Source organism: Anastrepha obliqua, chromosome 2, assembly GCF_027943255.1.
Source record: "Anastrepha obliqua isolate idAnaObli1 chromosome 2, idAnaObli1_1.0, whole genome shotgun sequence".
Classification (NCBI taxonomy): domain Eukaryota; kingdom Metazoa; phylum Arthropoda; class Insecta; order Diptera; family Tephritidae; genus Anastrepha; species Anastrepha obliqua.
The window spans coordinates 67,639,014-67,657,689 of NC_072893.1; the positions used below are offsets into that span (position 1 = coordinate 67,639,014).

Genomic DNA, 18,676 nt, shown 5'->3' on the forward strand with positions numbered 1-18,676 from the left:
GCGCAGAAGCTTGGAGTATTTGAGAGAAAGATTCTGCGGAAGATTTTGCACGGTGGCGACGGCGAATATCGCAAGCGATGGAACAATGAGCTGTATCATTACATAGAGATTCAGCAGCTCCGTAGTCTGGGTCATGTCGTCCGAATGCATACAAACGCTCCGGCTCTGAAAGTATTCGATGCGGTACCAGCTGGTGGTAACAGAGGAAATGGCAGACCTCCTCTGCGTTGGAAAGATTAGGTAAATAAGGGCTTGATTTTACTTGGTGTTCCAACAGGCACCGGTCAGCAGGAGAAAGAAAAAAGCGTAAGCGGTTATCGCGTCAATCAAGAGGACGAAGAAGAATACCTCGCAAAGTTTTGGATGCACGCATGTATAGTAAAAAACGGAAAAGATGGTTAGATGAGGTTGAGGACAATCTCAGAAGCATAGGAGCGACCAACTACCGAGATGGGTCACCTGTGGACCGAGTTGCATGGAGAAAAATTGTGAAGGCTCACACCGAGCTGTAGTGCTATGCATGATGATGATGATGACATATATAGGTGAGTATGTATGTATATAAGAAAAGTATTTTCCTGCTTATGGTTACATGGGAGCGCAACTTAAAAACTGGTGCAAAAATAACGTCAACGTGTCCATAGTTCGATATCTGTACAATTATTGGTACAATTACGAAATTTTAAAGAAAATTCACACATTTCTTTTTTCTTCCAGTTGTAGTTAAACGCTCTACATACCTGGTTACAACGCAGCCAAAATAATATCGTATGCGGATAGCGTAGTGGGCCACCGAGTCGATTGCCTCCTGGTTGCTCTCGCTGTGCCTGCAATTTGGCAGTCAAAGTATATCCCGTTTGCTGATACACCTCAATAGCACTAAAACGAAAGAAAATGAAAAAAAGAAGAGATAAAAAATTGGGCATTTAATCAAAGTCTTATTAGACTTTTAAAAATAAATATATAGGGGCTTGGTTAAGAGCGCTCGAGCTTTGAGAACATCCACATTGAGGCGATCTTGTTAAAGTTATAGCTGTAAAATTTGACAGGAATACTTATTAAGTCTTTACACTTAATTAAAGAGTGATACACCATTCAAAAACGCGTTGATTAGTATTTATTATATATTATTTGAATATAAATTCATCATTATCTATCATTTAGAAATATATTAATCTATAATTTGCATTTTTAGAACAGATTCCACTGCATTAAGGCTTTAAAATTTTATGATAGATTGATGGGTTGAAAGGGTGGGTCATATAGTTATTTATTCTTAAAAAAATTAATATGTTAACAATTAATAATTTTTTCGATTAAACGGTGATCAGATTGGAGTTACTTTATCCAGTAGAGCGTTTTTGTCAGATCACGCGAGACTTCTGTCAAGCTAAATACATCATTTTTTTTTCATTTTTTACGAAAATCGACGCTCTGTGAAAAGAGTTCATCGCGCGCTCAGGTCAACTTATGGTGTTCAGGGATGAGACCCATTTTTACTTAATAGCTACACAATGGCTAAGGGCAACCCGAAACCTTACGAGAACAGCCATTACAGCCATTGAAAACAATCGTTTTGTGCGGCCTATGGGCTGGAGGAATCATCGGCCCATATTTCTTCGAAGACAAAACTGGCGCTAATGTAACAATAAATGGCGAACGCTATCGCGCCATGTTAAATGACTTTTTGATGCCAGAAATTGAATCCCCTGATCTCCACAACATTTGGTTCCAACAAGACGCGAGTAAGGCGCTACTTGCCATACAGCCCGAGAAACAATGGACTTACGGCGACGTTGTTTCGGTGAGCAATTTACCTATCTCTCGACTCGGACCAGTAGATTAGCCTCGAAGATCATGTGATATCACACCTTTGGACTTTTATTTGTGGGGGTATGCAAAATCTAAATGCTTTCTGGATAAACCAGCTTCGATTCAGGTATTGGAAGCCACCATGACTAAAGTTATTCATGAGATACCGACCGAAGTCTTCCAGTGAGTCATGCAAAATCGGTGTTTACGGCTGGACGAATTACCACGCATTTGCGGCCAACATTTGAAAGGGATTCTCTTTAAGAAATAAATGTGATAAATTTACAAAATTCAAATTGATACGCAAAAAGGTCGTTGCCATCCTGCTAAAACAAAAGACGGTTCAAATGTGTATCTTCAATTTTCATCCACGAAAATAATTTATCATCATAGAAAAATGGGCCAATGATGCCAAAAAATGATGATCCAAAACTTGCATTGAATGACTCAAAAATTTACGCAGAACTCCAAACTCCATAAACTATCAGAATAAGAGCTGCAATATTTGCGAGCTGCATTAAATTGAATTGCAATTGGCTTTCTCTCATTTCCTTAGTACGAGCATTTGCTACTTTTATTTTATCACTGCCGGCATCCATTTTCCGGAAGTCACGTTTCTGCTGCCGTTTTTTCTCACAGGCTTCCTTCTCTCTTTTATTTTTGCAATAATCTCGCATGCATTTGAAATCCTTCGCAAAAGCTTTGTATGCGCAAGTTCACTGTTTCGCAGTTATACACAAGACTTTGGGCTAAGTAGATGTGAGTATTATTTAGTGGTGTTACATTCCAATCACAAAGCGACTCTGTCTACAATTCTATTAATAAATACGCATCACAATAGAAAGGTAAAAATGTCTTTATGTGTAAGTAGCGCAAATCTTGCAATAGCAGCACCGAGTACAGATATACAGATGTACAGATATACAGTTATAGACGAGGTACGTATGCATGTGTGTGGGTATACTTGCTCGGTCAATAGGTTCTGATGTTTTGTTGACACAGTGAGTCAAAAAGCGAATGGCGGCAAGGCGCGTACAATGTGGGTTACTCGGCCAGTTGGCCATCTAGCTTATGAGGAGGTATGCACATACTTATGTGCATGTATGTGTGTAGTATTTCTCATGTATGTATAAGTGCATACATATATAGCTAATTGGCTATTATTTTATCTGCACAATCTCCGCTGGAACTGCTGCATAGCAAAGCAATATGTAACGGCAATAATCGCTTGCTTCGATATTTACTTTTGCCTCTTCATTTTGCTGTAAATTGCATTGATTGGCCTAAAATCGAGTGCAGTTGTTGCCACTCTGTAACTGCATTTTCAATTCTATACTGGCAATCAATTTTTTTCTTGTTTTTTTTTTTCAATTCTCATTTGTTTTTCTTTTTGTTTGTTTCTTTTTTTTTTTTGTTTTGCTGATACTCTTTTTGTTCACGCGTCTGTCGATCGCGATATGAATGGCTAGTTTTTCTTGGCAAAGAGCATGCGCGCGCCCACTTTCGCTTTCGATTCGATATACGTACATATGTATGTATGCATGTGTGTAGGCACGTTGCAGTTGAACTGTTCGCTATTTTTTAATGAAGCTGCATGATTTAATGGAGAAACAGTGAATGCGTAGGAGAATGCGGAACTATGAAGCGGGAGTCATTAAAATGTGCAAAGATTCCCCCCTTCCGAAATTTATTAATAATAAATGAGTTTATACACGAATAGAAACAAAAGATTATTCCAAATGATAGAATAATTTTTCTAATACCAGGTGGCCAAAATAAATCATCCTATCGAAAGATATATAATTTCTGTAAACGGCGTCGTACGTCAATCATATTTGACACTTGTAACTAGACAGTTGCAGTGTACAAACAGGCAAAGAGTGGAGCGCGTGAAGATCAAATAGTCGGGCCACTCAAAATAATTTTTATTTCTTTAGTAAAAGTATTATTAAAAAAAAAAAAAAATTAATGATTAATTTTGCGTTAATTTATATAATAAATGAAATGTTTTATTTAAACTTTTCAACATGTCAGACGTAAGGATTTGGCATATATTTTGGAAAATTTTCCTCGAAAAATGTCTAAACCTCAGGCTTGTGGACCTCATTTCCCGTGTTCTGATATGTAATTTCTGATATGAACATTCTTCAAGCTAACGTTAGGAAAAGCACCGAACGGTTGGATATACTATATTGCCCAATTGTTATCTACCAACAATCGGACGTACACCTCCAGGGTTGTGGATAATCTATAACTGCCCCAAACTACTCCAAACACCAGCTTAATCACCTGATCTCAAGATAATCGAACAAGTTTGGAAGGAATTCTTCAGAATTCTAAGAAATAAAGCTTTCCGGAAGACACACAAACTGAAAGAAATGTAAAAATTTCTTAAAATTTAAGCCAAGATGTTTAAATGCTGAAATAAAGCCGAAAGGCTATTTACTATATATTTATATATAATATATATTTACATAATATTTTAAAAACATCCAATTTCGTATGATTATTAATTTGGACACAAATTCTATGGCTTTGTTTGCTTTTATTTCCCAGTATAAAAACGTTCAATATAAATATAATTTATTTATGTGAATAAATGGAAAAGGCTTTAAATAAATGACAAACCTGGGTTTTTCGAAATTTAATTACTTAAAGTATTGAAATTCTGTTATAATGTTGAGCAGTGGGTAGGTTAGCCTGGTTAGTAACAAGCCGAGCATAGATCTTTTGGTCCCTAGCGATACCAGAGTGAGACCGACCTCTATGAATACTGAAAGTAGACATCATGTAGGATATCAGCGCTTTTGGCGAATCTAAGCAGCGCTGGGAGATTCGCTTTTGAGACGTCCTCCAGACCCTCAAAAAATGGGGCTCTGAGGCATTTTTAACGCGTTTTTAATAGAGTTTTCTTAACCTTCTCTCTGCATTTCATGCATTTGTCCGTGTTAGCAATCCCTGTAATGGACGCATATGCAGCCAAGCGTACAGAAGTACGAGAGCGTAAGTACGAATTGAGTCGGTTTTTTGCCGTTAGTTCTACACATGACTTTTGCTGTTTTGCATGTGGTCAAGTTAGTCCACCTAGCTTCCACTAGTTTTTTCATGTAGTCGTCCATTTCATTGTATATTGTATCATATTTAGCGGTTTTGGTGTGTCGTTGTCTTGTTCAAATGGTAGTCTAACTGCACTTTTTGCTATCTCATCTACTATTTCTTCCCCATAATGTCTTTGTGACCAGTAGTTTTGCAGCCTACTGTTTGCGGCTAGCCTTTCTACGGCCTCCCTGCTCCGTCGAACATTTTTTGATTTAATACAATATGAGCTTATTGCTTTTATTACTGCTTGACTGTCAACATATGTATATATTAATTGTTGAGTTCTTTCCTGTTCTAGTGTAGGCTAGCTCCGCGGCTTTCCCCACAGCAAAAACTTCCGTTTGGAAAATACTGCTGTGGTCTATCAGCTTCATAGGCTGCCTTATCCCTAGTTTTGAGCAGTAAATACCCGCTCCCACTACGTCTAAAGGTTTAGAGCCGTCTGTATAGATGTGAAAAGTTCTATGGCCATTCCAAATTAAATCCAAACCACACTATAAAGGCATTTAATTGCATGAAAAAAAACTATTTGATTTCGACTCGTCGCTTGTTTTCAGCAATTTTTTCTAAAATTCTTTCCACTGTGGGAGTTTGGGTATCCAAAGATATAAAAGTGACCTACTCCACTGTCATTTGAAAATAACGGAAAAATTAAATCAAACTTTGTTTTTAATTTTAAATTTATATAAATAAATATTTTTTTGACTCACAGCAAATAGAAATACCATATCTTGATTTGATGCAGGCTCCGCATAGAGTTATTTCAGCCAATATCACCTTTCATGGGGCATGGCTGAATATATAGGGTTACCGGGAAAGCCGTCCTAGATACTTAAGGTCATATCTGTTACTTAGGCAATTTCTGATTAATTTGGTCATGTGCAATGAAATCACAAACTTAACAATTTCGAGATATTCGATTTTAAAGATTTCTTGGTCCCTGTCTGAAAAATAGCCATTCGTTTCTGCAATCACCTCCTCGTTTGAATAAAATATTTTTTCCGCCAGCCATTTCTACAAATTAGGGAACTAATAGTAGTCCGAAAAAACCGATGGAGCCAAGTCTGAAGAATAAGGGGGATGTGAAATGAGTTGGAACATCATTTCCATTAGTTTTGCAATCAAAACTGCTGAGGTGTGGGCTGGTGCCGTTGTCGTGATGGAAGAGGAAAATCACTCGACTTCCTCAATTCAAACGAATACCAAACACAAAGAATATACCGATTTGGCTGAAACTTGGTGTGCCTTCTTCCAAGTGATGCTACTAACTAAAAATAACCACGATATGCGCCAGTAGTGCCATCTTTTTGACTTTGCACGGACTTTTCAAACGAAAAAGCAATTTTTTTCTGGCCGTCCGCTTGTTTTTTAACTTTAGTTCAAAGGTCCAATATTTTTTAGTTAATGGTTTTTAGTTAATGGACATGTATGCCAGTTAATAATGATCATTAATAAGATCTAAGCCAAGCTCTGACAGTGAAAAATGGCTGCTTGATAAAGCTTCGAATTTATGATTTTTCACTAAGTATTTCCTACTTCACATCATTGAAAAAAATTATGAAACAATTATTAATTATAAAACTTATAGTTTCGCCTGAGCTCTTCAAATCTATTTCTTCACGAAATTCTAGTTCAAAAGAATAAATAATTTTATTTACAAGTTAATGGCTTAAGTCTAACTATTTAAAGCAGCGGCAACAAGGGCCTTACAGAAACGACATACGGTTCACTAGACAGGGCTAGTTTATTGGGGCGGCCGAGTAACGTAGAACCGCTGCCATGGGAATGTAAAAGCCAGAAGCCAGAAGCCAGAGCCGCCTTCCAGGCATGTTAGGAGACACCTCCTCAATTACGCCGACGAGATCCAGGACAGACAGACAATAAACGCCATTCATCGGGAGACCCTTTCCACCTACTTAAGCTCCCGACCACCGAATAACGTAATCGAAGTCCAACCACCACTTAAAGCAGATGAAGAGCTCTAGCTTCTCCGTGAGACCCGCGTAGCATTGGCACAATTACGTTGTGTTGAACCCCTACTTATCCAGAATCGGCCCCGACTTACCAAACATATGTTCTGCCTGTGAAGGCAAATCGCACGAAATCAACCACCTTTTCACATGCTCCACGAAACCCACTCATCTTACAATCCTCTCCCTCTGGGCCCAACCCGTCCAAGCAGCAAGTTTCCTGGGCCTAGATTTAGATGAGGCGAAACCGACCGTTGATTTACACTACACTGACAGGGTTTAGTATTGCTGCTACAACAACAACAACAACAACAACAACAACAACAACAACAACAACAGGGCCTTACAGAATAAATAGTGTAAGAAGTATTGAAAATGGGTCTAGTCATCGTTGCCTGCCTTTTTAGTGTAACGTGGTATATAATATTATATTCTATTATATTATAACAAAATTTTCAAAAACATGTGCAATTTTGTTAAATGAATTCCGATGAAATTCCGATCCACAAGTCAATTATAAGATTGCACTTGCAACAAAATTGCATTTAATAGCAGCGAAATAACTCAAATGCCAATTGTTATTGCGGCAACAACAAATTGCAACTGTAATTGCCAATTGCTATTGTATTATACCGCAAATGTATTCTACATACATGGCCAATAAAATAGGTGTGCGACGCTTTGACCAGTTTTGGCTACTTTGCTTTCGTTTATTTAACGTCTATTAATTTTGCATAAACGTTTAACGCATTATATAAAAAAACGCATTGTATAAAACATTTTTTTTTTCAAACGTTTCAAAAATTTTATAAATCAATTTTTTTTAATTTTTGTGCAAACTTTATAAAAATTTTTGTGCAAAAATTATTAAAATTCTAATAATTTTCGTCGCAATTACGAACTTTTTAAACAGAATTTCTAGAATAATTTTTGATATGTAGTGTAAGGGGCTTTCCATTTTAGTATTTGTAGTATTTATGAAATGCGAGTCGCAAATGGCGATAAAATACTGTAAGGTCTCTTTTTATGCAGATTATTTTTATGCGATTTCGGAGTTGTGCGTTTTGTATTTCATCCAAAAATTTCTTGGTGAAACATACACAGAGACTTGTTTAGGAAGCCGGCGCATTGAAAGTCTCCAATAATCGTGGAATGCTCAAAAGCTTACACCATTTGTTCCACTGACAGTTAGTTCTACCTGAACTCTTCACAACCAGATGACAAGGATTTGTTTTTTGTATAATTGGCGCGTACACCCTTTTTGCGTGTTTCACCGAGCCCCTCCTCCTGATTACCTTGTCCGAAAAGAAAGAGCTACACAGAACGAGAATAATGTTTATAAAAACCCATCGCCTTTACCGCAAATTTCTATTGCAGAGACTGTCTCTTCAGATAATAAAGGTCTCTTCAGATATGAACCACTTCGAAAACGGTGCAAACCAGTATCAGATAGGCATAATGATTAAAAAATGTTAAACTATATCACTTTTAAATAAAATAAAATGAATTAAGTTTGAATACAACTTTATTTTAAGTTTTAAGGGGTTATATAACTTGTTGGACTAAAAAATCGAAAATTTTTTATGGCATTTTCTAAAAGTACATCATCTTAAAAATGTTAATTCAAAAAATCATAAAGATCGAAGCACTAGAACGAAAGTTACACACCGTGGAAGCGCGCGACCTTTCTTGGAACGAGAAGTGCACGCAAAACTCTAGACGCGATTATCTCGAAGCCATGTTTTTTGAAAATTACCGTCGCGGTGATCATTATTTATCAAAAACTATTTAACCGATTTGCATAAACTTTTTTTTAATTATTCGAAGTTACAACCTCGTGAATCTGAACGGTTCACTTTTTATAAATATTAGCATAGTTTACTGGAATTATTTTTTTTTTTAATTTTTCAACCCCTCAAAAATCGTTCTTTTGGCGCAAAGCGGTTTTCATATCGAGAAAAATTTTTGTTGAGTAAATAAACCATTCAGATTCACTAAAAAACATTTTTCTACAATAATCATTTAAATTTTTTGATTTCAGTTGAGCTGCTCATACGCTACTGTGATCACCGCAAGCCTCTTCTAAAAAACGGCGTTTCGGGGGAGGGGCGATATCAATAATAAATAATAACATTTTTTTCAATAAAAACACCAAAATTTATTCTTCGAGAGTTACCCTTCAGTATGATATATGCCTCAATTGAATAAAAGTTCTTAAAAAATTATGAAAATCGTCCGTTTTCTTCGAGCTCACAAGGTATATAACCCCTTAATATGATTTTTCATTCGAAGTAATTTATTAAGCAGTACTATTAATTGTTCACAATTTTTTTTCCTGACGGCGCTCGCCATTTTCTTCTACATAAAAAATTGTCGAGCAAGTATATGCAAGAAAATGCGTGACATCGTCAGCAACAAAATTTGCCAAAAATCAACGACATTTTGTAGCCAATTGCAAATTGCACTTTATTGTACTAAAATTAAATGGGCTATAAAACTGCATACCTATATTTATTTCAAAAAATTCTGTTTAAAAAGTTTGAAATTTTGTTGCATAATTTTCGTAATTTTTACACAAGGCTTGAGAAAAATCCATACGGTTTTTGTTGCATAATAAGTTGGACTTTTTTAAAAAATTAAGATACGTTAACTAAACGAAAATAAATAAAATGAACATACACATTTTTTTTCTAATAGCGGTCGCCCCTCGGCAGGCAAAGGCAAATATCCAAGTGTATTTCTGCTGTGAAAAAGCTCCTCATAAGAAACCATTTGCCATTCGGAGTCGGCTTAAAACTGTAGGTCACTCCATTTGTGGAACAACATAAATAGGAGGAGAAGCTCAGCCAAACACCTAACAGAAGTGCACGCGCCAATTATTTATTTTCATTAAACGATAGCGAAATAGCCAAAACGGGGTGAAAACTGACGTGACACACCTATTTTATTGTGCATGAGTGTAGGCAGGTAAACGGAGTCGAAATCGCTGTGATCAACAAATATAGCCTTTGCATGTAACTCATTGATAAAAATCAAAGAAAACCCATAATAAATACACAGATTCCGTGCGATTTGCACACACTTATATGTACGTATGTATGGCTGTATATTGTAAATACATTCTATACACGCACGCACCCATACACATGAGGCTACATATGCATTAGAAAAAACGTCTCAAATGAAACCAAAAAGCCACCAAAGTGACACAAAAACATTAAAAATTGCTGTTAGCGGCAAACTGCAGTGCATTTCTGTTATTGTTTAAGCTTCAAAAAGCCTTCAAAGTAAATAAGTTGTATGCTGCAATCTGTTGCTAGTAACAGCCACTATCAATCAGCAAGCAACCGACAACGAGTAAATGCATTAGTGCAGCAACGCAACGAATGCAGTCAATGCCGGCATTAACGTAAGTAAATCGTATTCCATTCATAAAATCAGTTTTTTCTAGTTGTTGTGTACAGCAACTCGTTTGAAAATAAAAAAATAATAAATTAACCGGACGAATGGCTAGACGAATGTTGTGTATCGGGTAATATGCGAATGTGCATAAGAGTATCTCTACAAGATGCAATTGCTTCTCCCATGTTTGTATGTACATATGTATGTATGTGTGGATATGCACATTTTCATAATGACGTACAATATAAATATTAGTGTACTATTACGATACGAGGCTGGAGAGCGATACGCAGAGTACTCGAATGGGCGTAATAAGTTTGCACGACTCCGCATCAGACTCAAAAGAAAACTTTGCAATAGTAATATGCAGCATACAAACAGACAAACGCGTAAAGGTAAAAATTATCAGGTGACTCAAAAAAAATTTGTTTATTATTAAAAAAGTTATTCAAGTAAAAAAATGCATGATTAATTTTGCATGGAAACAACTGTCTTTTAGTAAATAGAATTTATCATAAATCGCCACCACTGCATTACATGTAGACAGCAAAATACGTGCTAGGGGTATATCACTCTCTGTGCATTACATTTCGTCCGTGCTGTGACAGTCTAGTTCTTTCCTTTGAAGGAGGGGAGATGAATGGAAGACGCAAGGAAGCAGTGCTCTGTAACTACAAAGTCCTTTTTTTATTAAAGCTGAATAAAAAGTAAAATTTTTTTTCAAAATATTTCTTAAAGAAAAAAATAAATTATAAGCAGAAAAGCAAATGAAATATAAATGTATATAAATTAACCACGTTTATTTTTCATTCCTGATTGTTCCCTCATACAGGGTGGGCCAAATGAGACCTAATAATATTAAGCACAAATAACTTTTTTTATTTTTTGACATATTTATTTTTCTCTTTTTGCAGGTTATAATTGAATTGTTGGAAATTTATTATGGAACCCTACCGCAAGACCACCAACAACGACTACAATACGCTATTCGTTTTACACAATTAGCCACACAAATTGATTTTTTAAATAATGTTTTGATGTCGGATGAAGCGCATTTCCATTTAAATGCTTACGGCAACAAACTAAACTGTAGATTGTGGGGCTCTGAAAATCCAAGGGCAACACACCAACATTAGTTGTACCCATCTAAATGTACTCTTTGGTGCGGTGTTATGGCCACTAGAGTTATCGGTCCATATTTCTTCGAAAATGAAGATGTAACGCCGGAATGGATTTCAGGAGCTTCTTACAGAACATTGATTGAAAGCTTTTTGCGGCCAATGGCGGAGCAGTATCCTAACTTGTGGTTTCAACAAGATGGAGCAACTGTGCATACTGCTAGGCAAACTATGGACCTGCTTTGTAGTAGTAGTAGGTCTTATTTGGCCCACCCTGTAGTTATTTTCTACTGGGGTTTTTCTTCGAAAATAGTACATTGGTTGTGTTCAGCAGTCGTAAGACCGGTTGTAATGTACAATATTAGCAACCGGCCACCATTTGATAAAAATATTAGTGTGAACAAATTGGCTCGTATTCAAAGAACTGTAAGTTGCTGTATAAGTGGAGCTCTTAGAACACAGAAGCACTGAAAGTAGTTTTATATTTATTGTCAATTGACTTAGGAGTAAATGGCTGCCAAGTTAGCATTGAGGCTCAGGGAACTTACCCTCCTAAAAACATTCAATAAAGGTCTTTTGGCTATATTAGAAAAATGTTCACTATTCCAGCTACTACAGATTTCTGTAGCAGTGTAAAGTTTCATTTTAATAAACTCTGTACCACAATATTTCCTTCTAAAGAGCACTGGGGCAGTGGTACTGTAGCTGATGAAAATAGAGTCAGTATATTTACTGACGGATCTAAAATTGATCAACAGGTAGGCGGAGGAGTTTACGCTAAAATGTTCGGCATCACTACATTGATTATAATGTCTTGCAGGAAGAATAGACCCCTAATTACGAGGGAAGTCAGGCATCTCTGAAATCGTTAGTCAGTAAAACACTCGTCCAAAACGCTAGTTGAATGCCACAAATTATTACGCGAAGTATGGCAGTATTATAAAATAAACCTGATATAAAAGCCGTGTAACAAATCCTGTGTATACGCATTGCTCTATACAGAAAAAGCTTTGCAACCTCGGATTCGCCTTTCCTGACAGGATTGAAGAGGGGTTGCTGAAATTAACAAAATTTTGAAAACTCAAGAGTGTAAAGTATAAGCTCCACTGGTATCACAACGAAACTATTCAAGCCTAAGTGTGTCGAATGACATCCACTCAACCTAACCCAACCTAACCTACTGTCCTACTGCATCTATGTACTATATTTAGCTATCTCCAAAGGTTCTGATGAAAGTCTCACGAAGTGTAATGCAGAGGTGGCGATTGCCCCGGTATATATATTTTGCTATCCTCATTGTAATGCTCATCGTTCCATCGTCTGCGAGGTCCGTTGCCATCGCGCAAAGGTCCAAAAATCTTACGCAGAATCTTTCTCTCAAACACTCCAAGCGTCGCTTCATCGGATGTTGTCATCGTCCAAGCTCTTGCGCCATACGTTAGGACGGGCATGATTAGAGCCTTGTAGAGTGTTAGTTTTGTTCGTCGAGAGAGGGCTTTACTACTCAGTTGCCTACTTAGTCCAAAGTAGCACTTGTTGGCAAGAGAGATTCTGCGTTGGATTTCAAGTCTGACATTTCTGGTTCTAGCGGGTACTTACACATATTTCATATAGTTCATATGTTGGCGCTGAGTGACACAAAAAGGATCCTTAGACTTTATTTTGCTGCAATTCCACAGCTTATTTAAAACCCTTCTTTCTTAAAAGCATTTTTTATTTTATACAATAAAAAGTCTTAATTTTCGTGTATCGAAAATGATATGTAATACACGCGAAAAAACTATCGAGCCACAAAATTTTGAGGAGTTTTGATTATGTTTTTTGTTTTGTTTTTTTTAATTTGCATAAATTTTTAACAAAAGCATAGTTCATTCTACTCATATTGTATGTCCCCTAAATCAAAGTTTCAAACTTTCTCCAAGATTTATAAAAACTAGACCGAGTTTCACCAAAATTTCAAACTATTTAATCAGAATTAAAAAAATAGGTACGCAGTTTTTTTATGGGCTGTCAAATTTTAATATCAAAAAGTGTAAATTTAGAGTGGCTCATAAATTTTCGTTGATTCATTTTTTCCCGGACAATGTTGCGCATTTTCGCCATACAAAAAAATGTCGCGCACTCGTCAATCGGCGACTGAATAAATTTACTTATTTCACCATTTGGGTCTTAAATTTGATGGCCACTATAGACATGAACCATCAAATGATGGCAAAAGTTTCTTCAAAGAGCTCCTCAGTAGGCAACGGCGAACTCCTATTATACAATGAGTGGAGTCCCAAATAAGGCCAACCAAAGTTAAACAGGAATAATTTTTTTATTTTATAATACATATAATGGGTTATTTCTTTTTACAGGGTAAAATTGAGTGCTTAGAAAATTAAAATGGATATATAGAGTACACAACAATGAGTTAAAATGATCAACTTTTTCTATTATTACTAGGTCACATTTAACTGTTATGCGGACGGTTCTAAAATGACTACTGGAGTAGGCATTGAGTTATACTGTCCAAATGGGTTCTGTTTTTTTTTTGTTTTTTTTTTTATTTTTATAATTTTTCTTTTTTGGTGAGTGAGGCAGGGTTCAAAATGCCTTCGAACTTACAGCGTCGAATCGTTAGGCCAAAACAATCCCAGCTCCTCTTCTGGGGATACTCCTGTCCATTAAATGGACCAATACTATTCACCCACTTCTGGGTCCACCATATTTGTAGTCAGCTTCATGCTATAGGGTCATCTTCTAATGTCTCTTTGCCGTGATACCAGTGGTAGGTGGGACATGCTTCCAGATTCCTCTCACATGGGCGAATGGAAGTTATACCCTATCGAGGTTTCTTTTGCATCTGCAGCAAAACAAAAACATCGGAAGATATTGCGATAATATTATAACGTCTTGTACCGCCGTGAGCACTTGACTCGAGCGTCTATGATTTGTCGTCAGTTCGTAGACAGTCAACCTCCTCCCGATGGCTGATTTTTTCTCTGCGTTTTTTGCTGCCACTCCGCGCGTTGCAGGTGCAGCATTATCCTCTTTGCGAAACTTTTAACTGCCTGTGTGGGCTCAGCTGTTTACCCAAAAATAGCTCAAGCGTTCGACTTTCTTCTTTAAAACGACCGCAGAAGAAGAACACGTGCTCCGCACTTTCTATTGCGTCCAGAGTTAGACCATAAGCTTCCAGATCCGTGCAATGTATTCCAGGCTGCGGTTTTCACACTTGAAAAGGCAGCAAACTTAGCTTGTGATACTACTGCGACCAACTCCAATGTTAACTTTTACGCAGATAGTCAGGCAGCAATTTAAACATCGTTTTAAATCATTTAGTATAACATCCATGATCGCTCTTCAGAGCAGGGTCTCTCTAACCTCGGATTTTGTTAACGAAATACCAAAGTCAATACAAATATTATACAACGAACTCGACGAAAACATGATCAAAAATCCAGGACAAAATGGGAGGGTCTGTCCACTTGTACGACTTTAAAGATCAAGTGTAAACAAGTGGGTCACAGTATATTATCCCTAACACGAAAATATTGTAGAACTTTGATAGGCGTGCTAAAGGAACATTGTCCAGTAGCAACGTACGCTTATAAGATGGGAAATGAGAAATGCAGAAAATGTATGGAGCAGGGCTCAAGAGAAACCGTAGAGCATCTCATTTGTCGATGTTCTGCGTTATTCAGAACACGTATACAATTTTTGGGGGTTGGACGAATAAGAAGACATCTCAGCGGTGAGTTGGATATGTCTGCTAAAAATCGTAATCGAAATAGACACCATGCGGGTGGATTATTTCCAAACGCATAACTAATGAACTCCATTTAGGATCACTATGCACCGAACCAGTTCATGCGTCACTGCAAGGCAACCTTTTATTAGGTTAGTCTGCTATGGGATACACTTGGGCTCGTGATCCACAGTGACATCGCAAAAGGTCTTTGATTTCTTAAGACGAATTCCCTAGAAAAAGCAACATATGTATAAAAGGAAATTTGTATTAAAATTATCTATATTTTTGAGTCCATTGAACCTGTGAAAGCGAAAGTGGCACGCGTGCTGAACTCTATTTGACAGAAGTAGACTTCTAGCTTCGAACAATGGAATGCTCGCATGGAGCATTGTAGAGATAGAATAAAAGTGACAATAAGTAAATATGTAAGAAAGCAAAATAAAATGTTGTACAGCGTCAGTCTCGTTACTTAATAGCCACTCCTCGTGTATGCGCGTTAGTATGAGTGGCTGACGGAGGCATAAACGTGTTGTTTGATTTAATTGATAATTGTGGCACATACATTGCCAATAGTTGCTCGCACGAGCTGCAGGTAATGTTGCTATGTATAATTACACGCAACTAACCTATAATTAGACAGATTCATACGTAAGCGATTAATAAGACCACAGAGAGACAAACAAAGTGCACAAACATGGTTTCAGTGTTCTGCGAAAAAAGCTCAATGAATTTTTGACGTCGTCACTCGACATGCATGCCAGCGTGCAGCTTCCATTGATGAAAGCAGCAGAGCACAAGGAAAGCCAAAGAAATGAACCAACGAATATTGAAGTAAAAGTAAAACCATAAAAATAAAAATGTCAATGTATTGTGGTAATTACGCTGAATGCGAAAGGAAATAGGAATATTCCCAATAAAGCTTTTTTGTTTTTGATCAACTTGCGATTCATTTGATGTGAAATAGCTTTCGTAAATCTACATGGAGGTGTTGGCTGAGTGACTCAACGCAGACTCAATCAGCACAAACGATGCCATTTTTAGAGGCCACGAGTAGAACCATTGCTTTTTATTAGTGCAACCATCTTGATTTGACTACGAGTCTGCCTATGTCGTTTTTTTTTCTGCAATTGCTTTCAATTTAACCATCGAGAATTCCCGCAGAATTCTATGTATGTCGTAGAGCACCCAGACTTGAGCACTCACATAGATAGTGAAATACTCTTTCCTTAGACTCTTCTTGATTGCAGCTTCTGCATCTATTGATGTGCGGTCATCCCATCTTCCTGGCATGGTATTCCAAAGACCAGTGGCCGGCTATTGTTGACGTGATTCTGAGTAAGCTTGCTCGTGGTTTTCTTGACAACTCGTCAGTTCTGGATTTGTTAAAATAGGGTCACATTCGTTTAGTTATTTTGCAGGCTTCCATGTCATCTGGATCTGTCAACAGCTTGCTTCTGGAATAGCGAGAAGATCTCCCTTTTGCGCACGCTTTGGGGAAAGTCTATTTCTACCGCTTCGGATTCGTTATAAAATGCCCCTGCCAGTTGCCCCTGCCCCTATTGTTTGTTTCGTTCTATGTTCCTATGGCCGATTATAGTGATCTCAACTTTAGGGATGTTGCGGTAGCAAAAAAAATAAGGAAACCAGTATCAAAGATGTATCAGAGGCTTAGAAAGCACAGGATGATTGTCAAGAAAGGTTCACATAATGATGACTTATTCCACAAATTTCAGAAAATATGCTAACTAAATGGAATAATAGTGCAGTGTTTTTTCACTCTTAACGGAAAAAAACCAAATCCTCGAAAGGTGGGCAACATATTTTGATAAACTTCTTAACAGAAACATTACAGGTATTGAACCCGAATACCCACAGTTAAAATCTTCAGAAATGGTGGAAGAACTTACTTTGCAGGAGTTCATGGCGGCTATTAAATCCCCAAACAAAAAACGAATCCTGTGGTTTTGACGAGATCCCAGCAGATCTCTTTAAACACATGAGTAATAAAAACCTCCTTACTATATATCAGCTGGTTTGCAAAATCTGGAATGAAGAACGCATGCCAAGGAGGTAGGAAATTTGAATAATTTGACCTCTATATAAAAAATAGACATGTTGATCTGTGAAAATTACTGGCCCATAACTCTTCTGAACAGCATCTACAAAATATTTTCAAATATACTAAACGCTAGACGTAGACCGATAAATTAATACGTTTAGTACGCTCGACCATGCAGAATGTAAGGAACGTAGTAAAAGTTCAGAACAATCCGTCTCGAGAGTTCGCCTCCTTGAACGGATTTCGGCAAGGGGATGGGCTCTCTCATAAAGAACTTCTTTGTTTAAATCGGTTCAATTGCTGACTTACGCGGACGATATAGACATAATCGCATCCTCGCTGCCGAGTTTGAAAGAAGCCTTCGCCAGTATTGAGAGAGTAGCAAAATATATGGGTTTAGAAATAAACGAAGCCAAAACTAAAGTGCCAGTTTCAACTACATCATACTCTGTCACACACACTGTGGGTCAAATACTAAAAATCGGTGACTATGGTTTCGAAGTGGTGAAGGAATTTAAATACCTTGGGGTAATCATTAATCATGTCAACAAAATTTCTGCAGAAATCGGCCACAGTATCCTTATGGCCAACCGCTGCTATTTTTCGCTATGTCAACACCTCAAGAGTCCCCTCCTAGACAGAAAAACAAAGATTTCACTGTATCGCTCAATTATAATTTCCATCTTTCTATACGGTAGTTAAACGTGGACACTCAAAGTTGCAGATAAACAGAAGCTACTGATTCTTGAGAGGAAAGTTCTGTGAAAAATCTTTGGCGCGATATGCGATAAAGGCGAGTGGCGGAAACGCTATAATCATGAACTCAAAAAACTATATGCGCACCAATCTGTGATAACCACAATCATGATCAGCAGATTGATATGAGTAGGGCTAACACGGATTACCCACCTCAACAAATACTCTTCGGTAAATGCCACAGACAGAGAAGAAGCGGCGGCTCGCCGCTTAGATGGGATATCGTCCATGGAGAACACAGGCACGAAACGGAGCCAATTGGCTAAATAAAAATTATAAATTCAGTTATGTTGTAAGCTACTCTCTAGCCTAAACAATCACTGAAAGAAGTTAATATTGCAAAACAAAAAACAAATTTGAAGTACTGGTCACATATCTTAGCTCCACAATGACAACAGATACGAGCCTCACAATATAGGCCATAACCGTGACTTATAAAACTCTTGAAGTCAAAACTTCTTAACACACCTTGCAAGCTGGCACTGAAAACAACGAACCGAGTTGCATAGAGGCTCCGTTTCTGTTTATTGCTCATCAGGCTAAAGCTGACAAGAAGTTGTAGCGCCAATTATGATGATGATGGTGCCCACAGGTTTCATCCGCAGAGATGACACGCCATTCTTTTAATATTTCCAGCTAGGATTCAGTAACGTTGCATTGATAAAAAATGTATTTATGTATGTCTTCTTGTCACAGAAATATGTAATATGGAAATTTCAGCTTGTGT

The 18,676-nt window shown here is 37.3% G+C and overlaps 1 protein-coding gene across 1 annotated transcript in view; it reads right to left on the bottom strand.

Annotated features, from left to right (window-relative positions):
* Positions 1-17,519, bottom strand: part of LOC129238184 (tRNA dimethylallyltransferase-like) — a 58,704-nt gene extending 41,185 nt beyond the window's left edge. Inside the window, exons 1-2 of the mRNA XM_054873221.1 lie at positions 17,503-17,519; positions 741-879 (exon numbers count right to left, since the gene is read on the bottom strand). Of these exons, the coding sequence (XP_054729196.1) occupies positions 741-879; positions 17,503-17,519 (156 nt within the window). The remainder of the gene's footprint in view (positions 1-740; positions 880-17,502) is intronic.
* Positions 17,520-18,676: the final 1,157 nt, after the last annotated feature.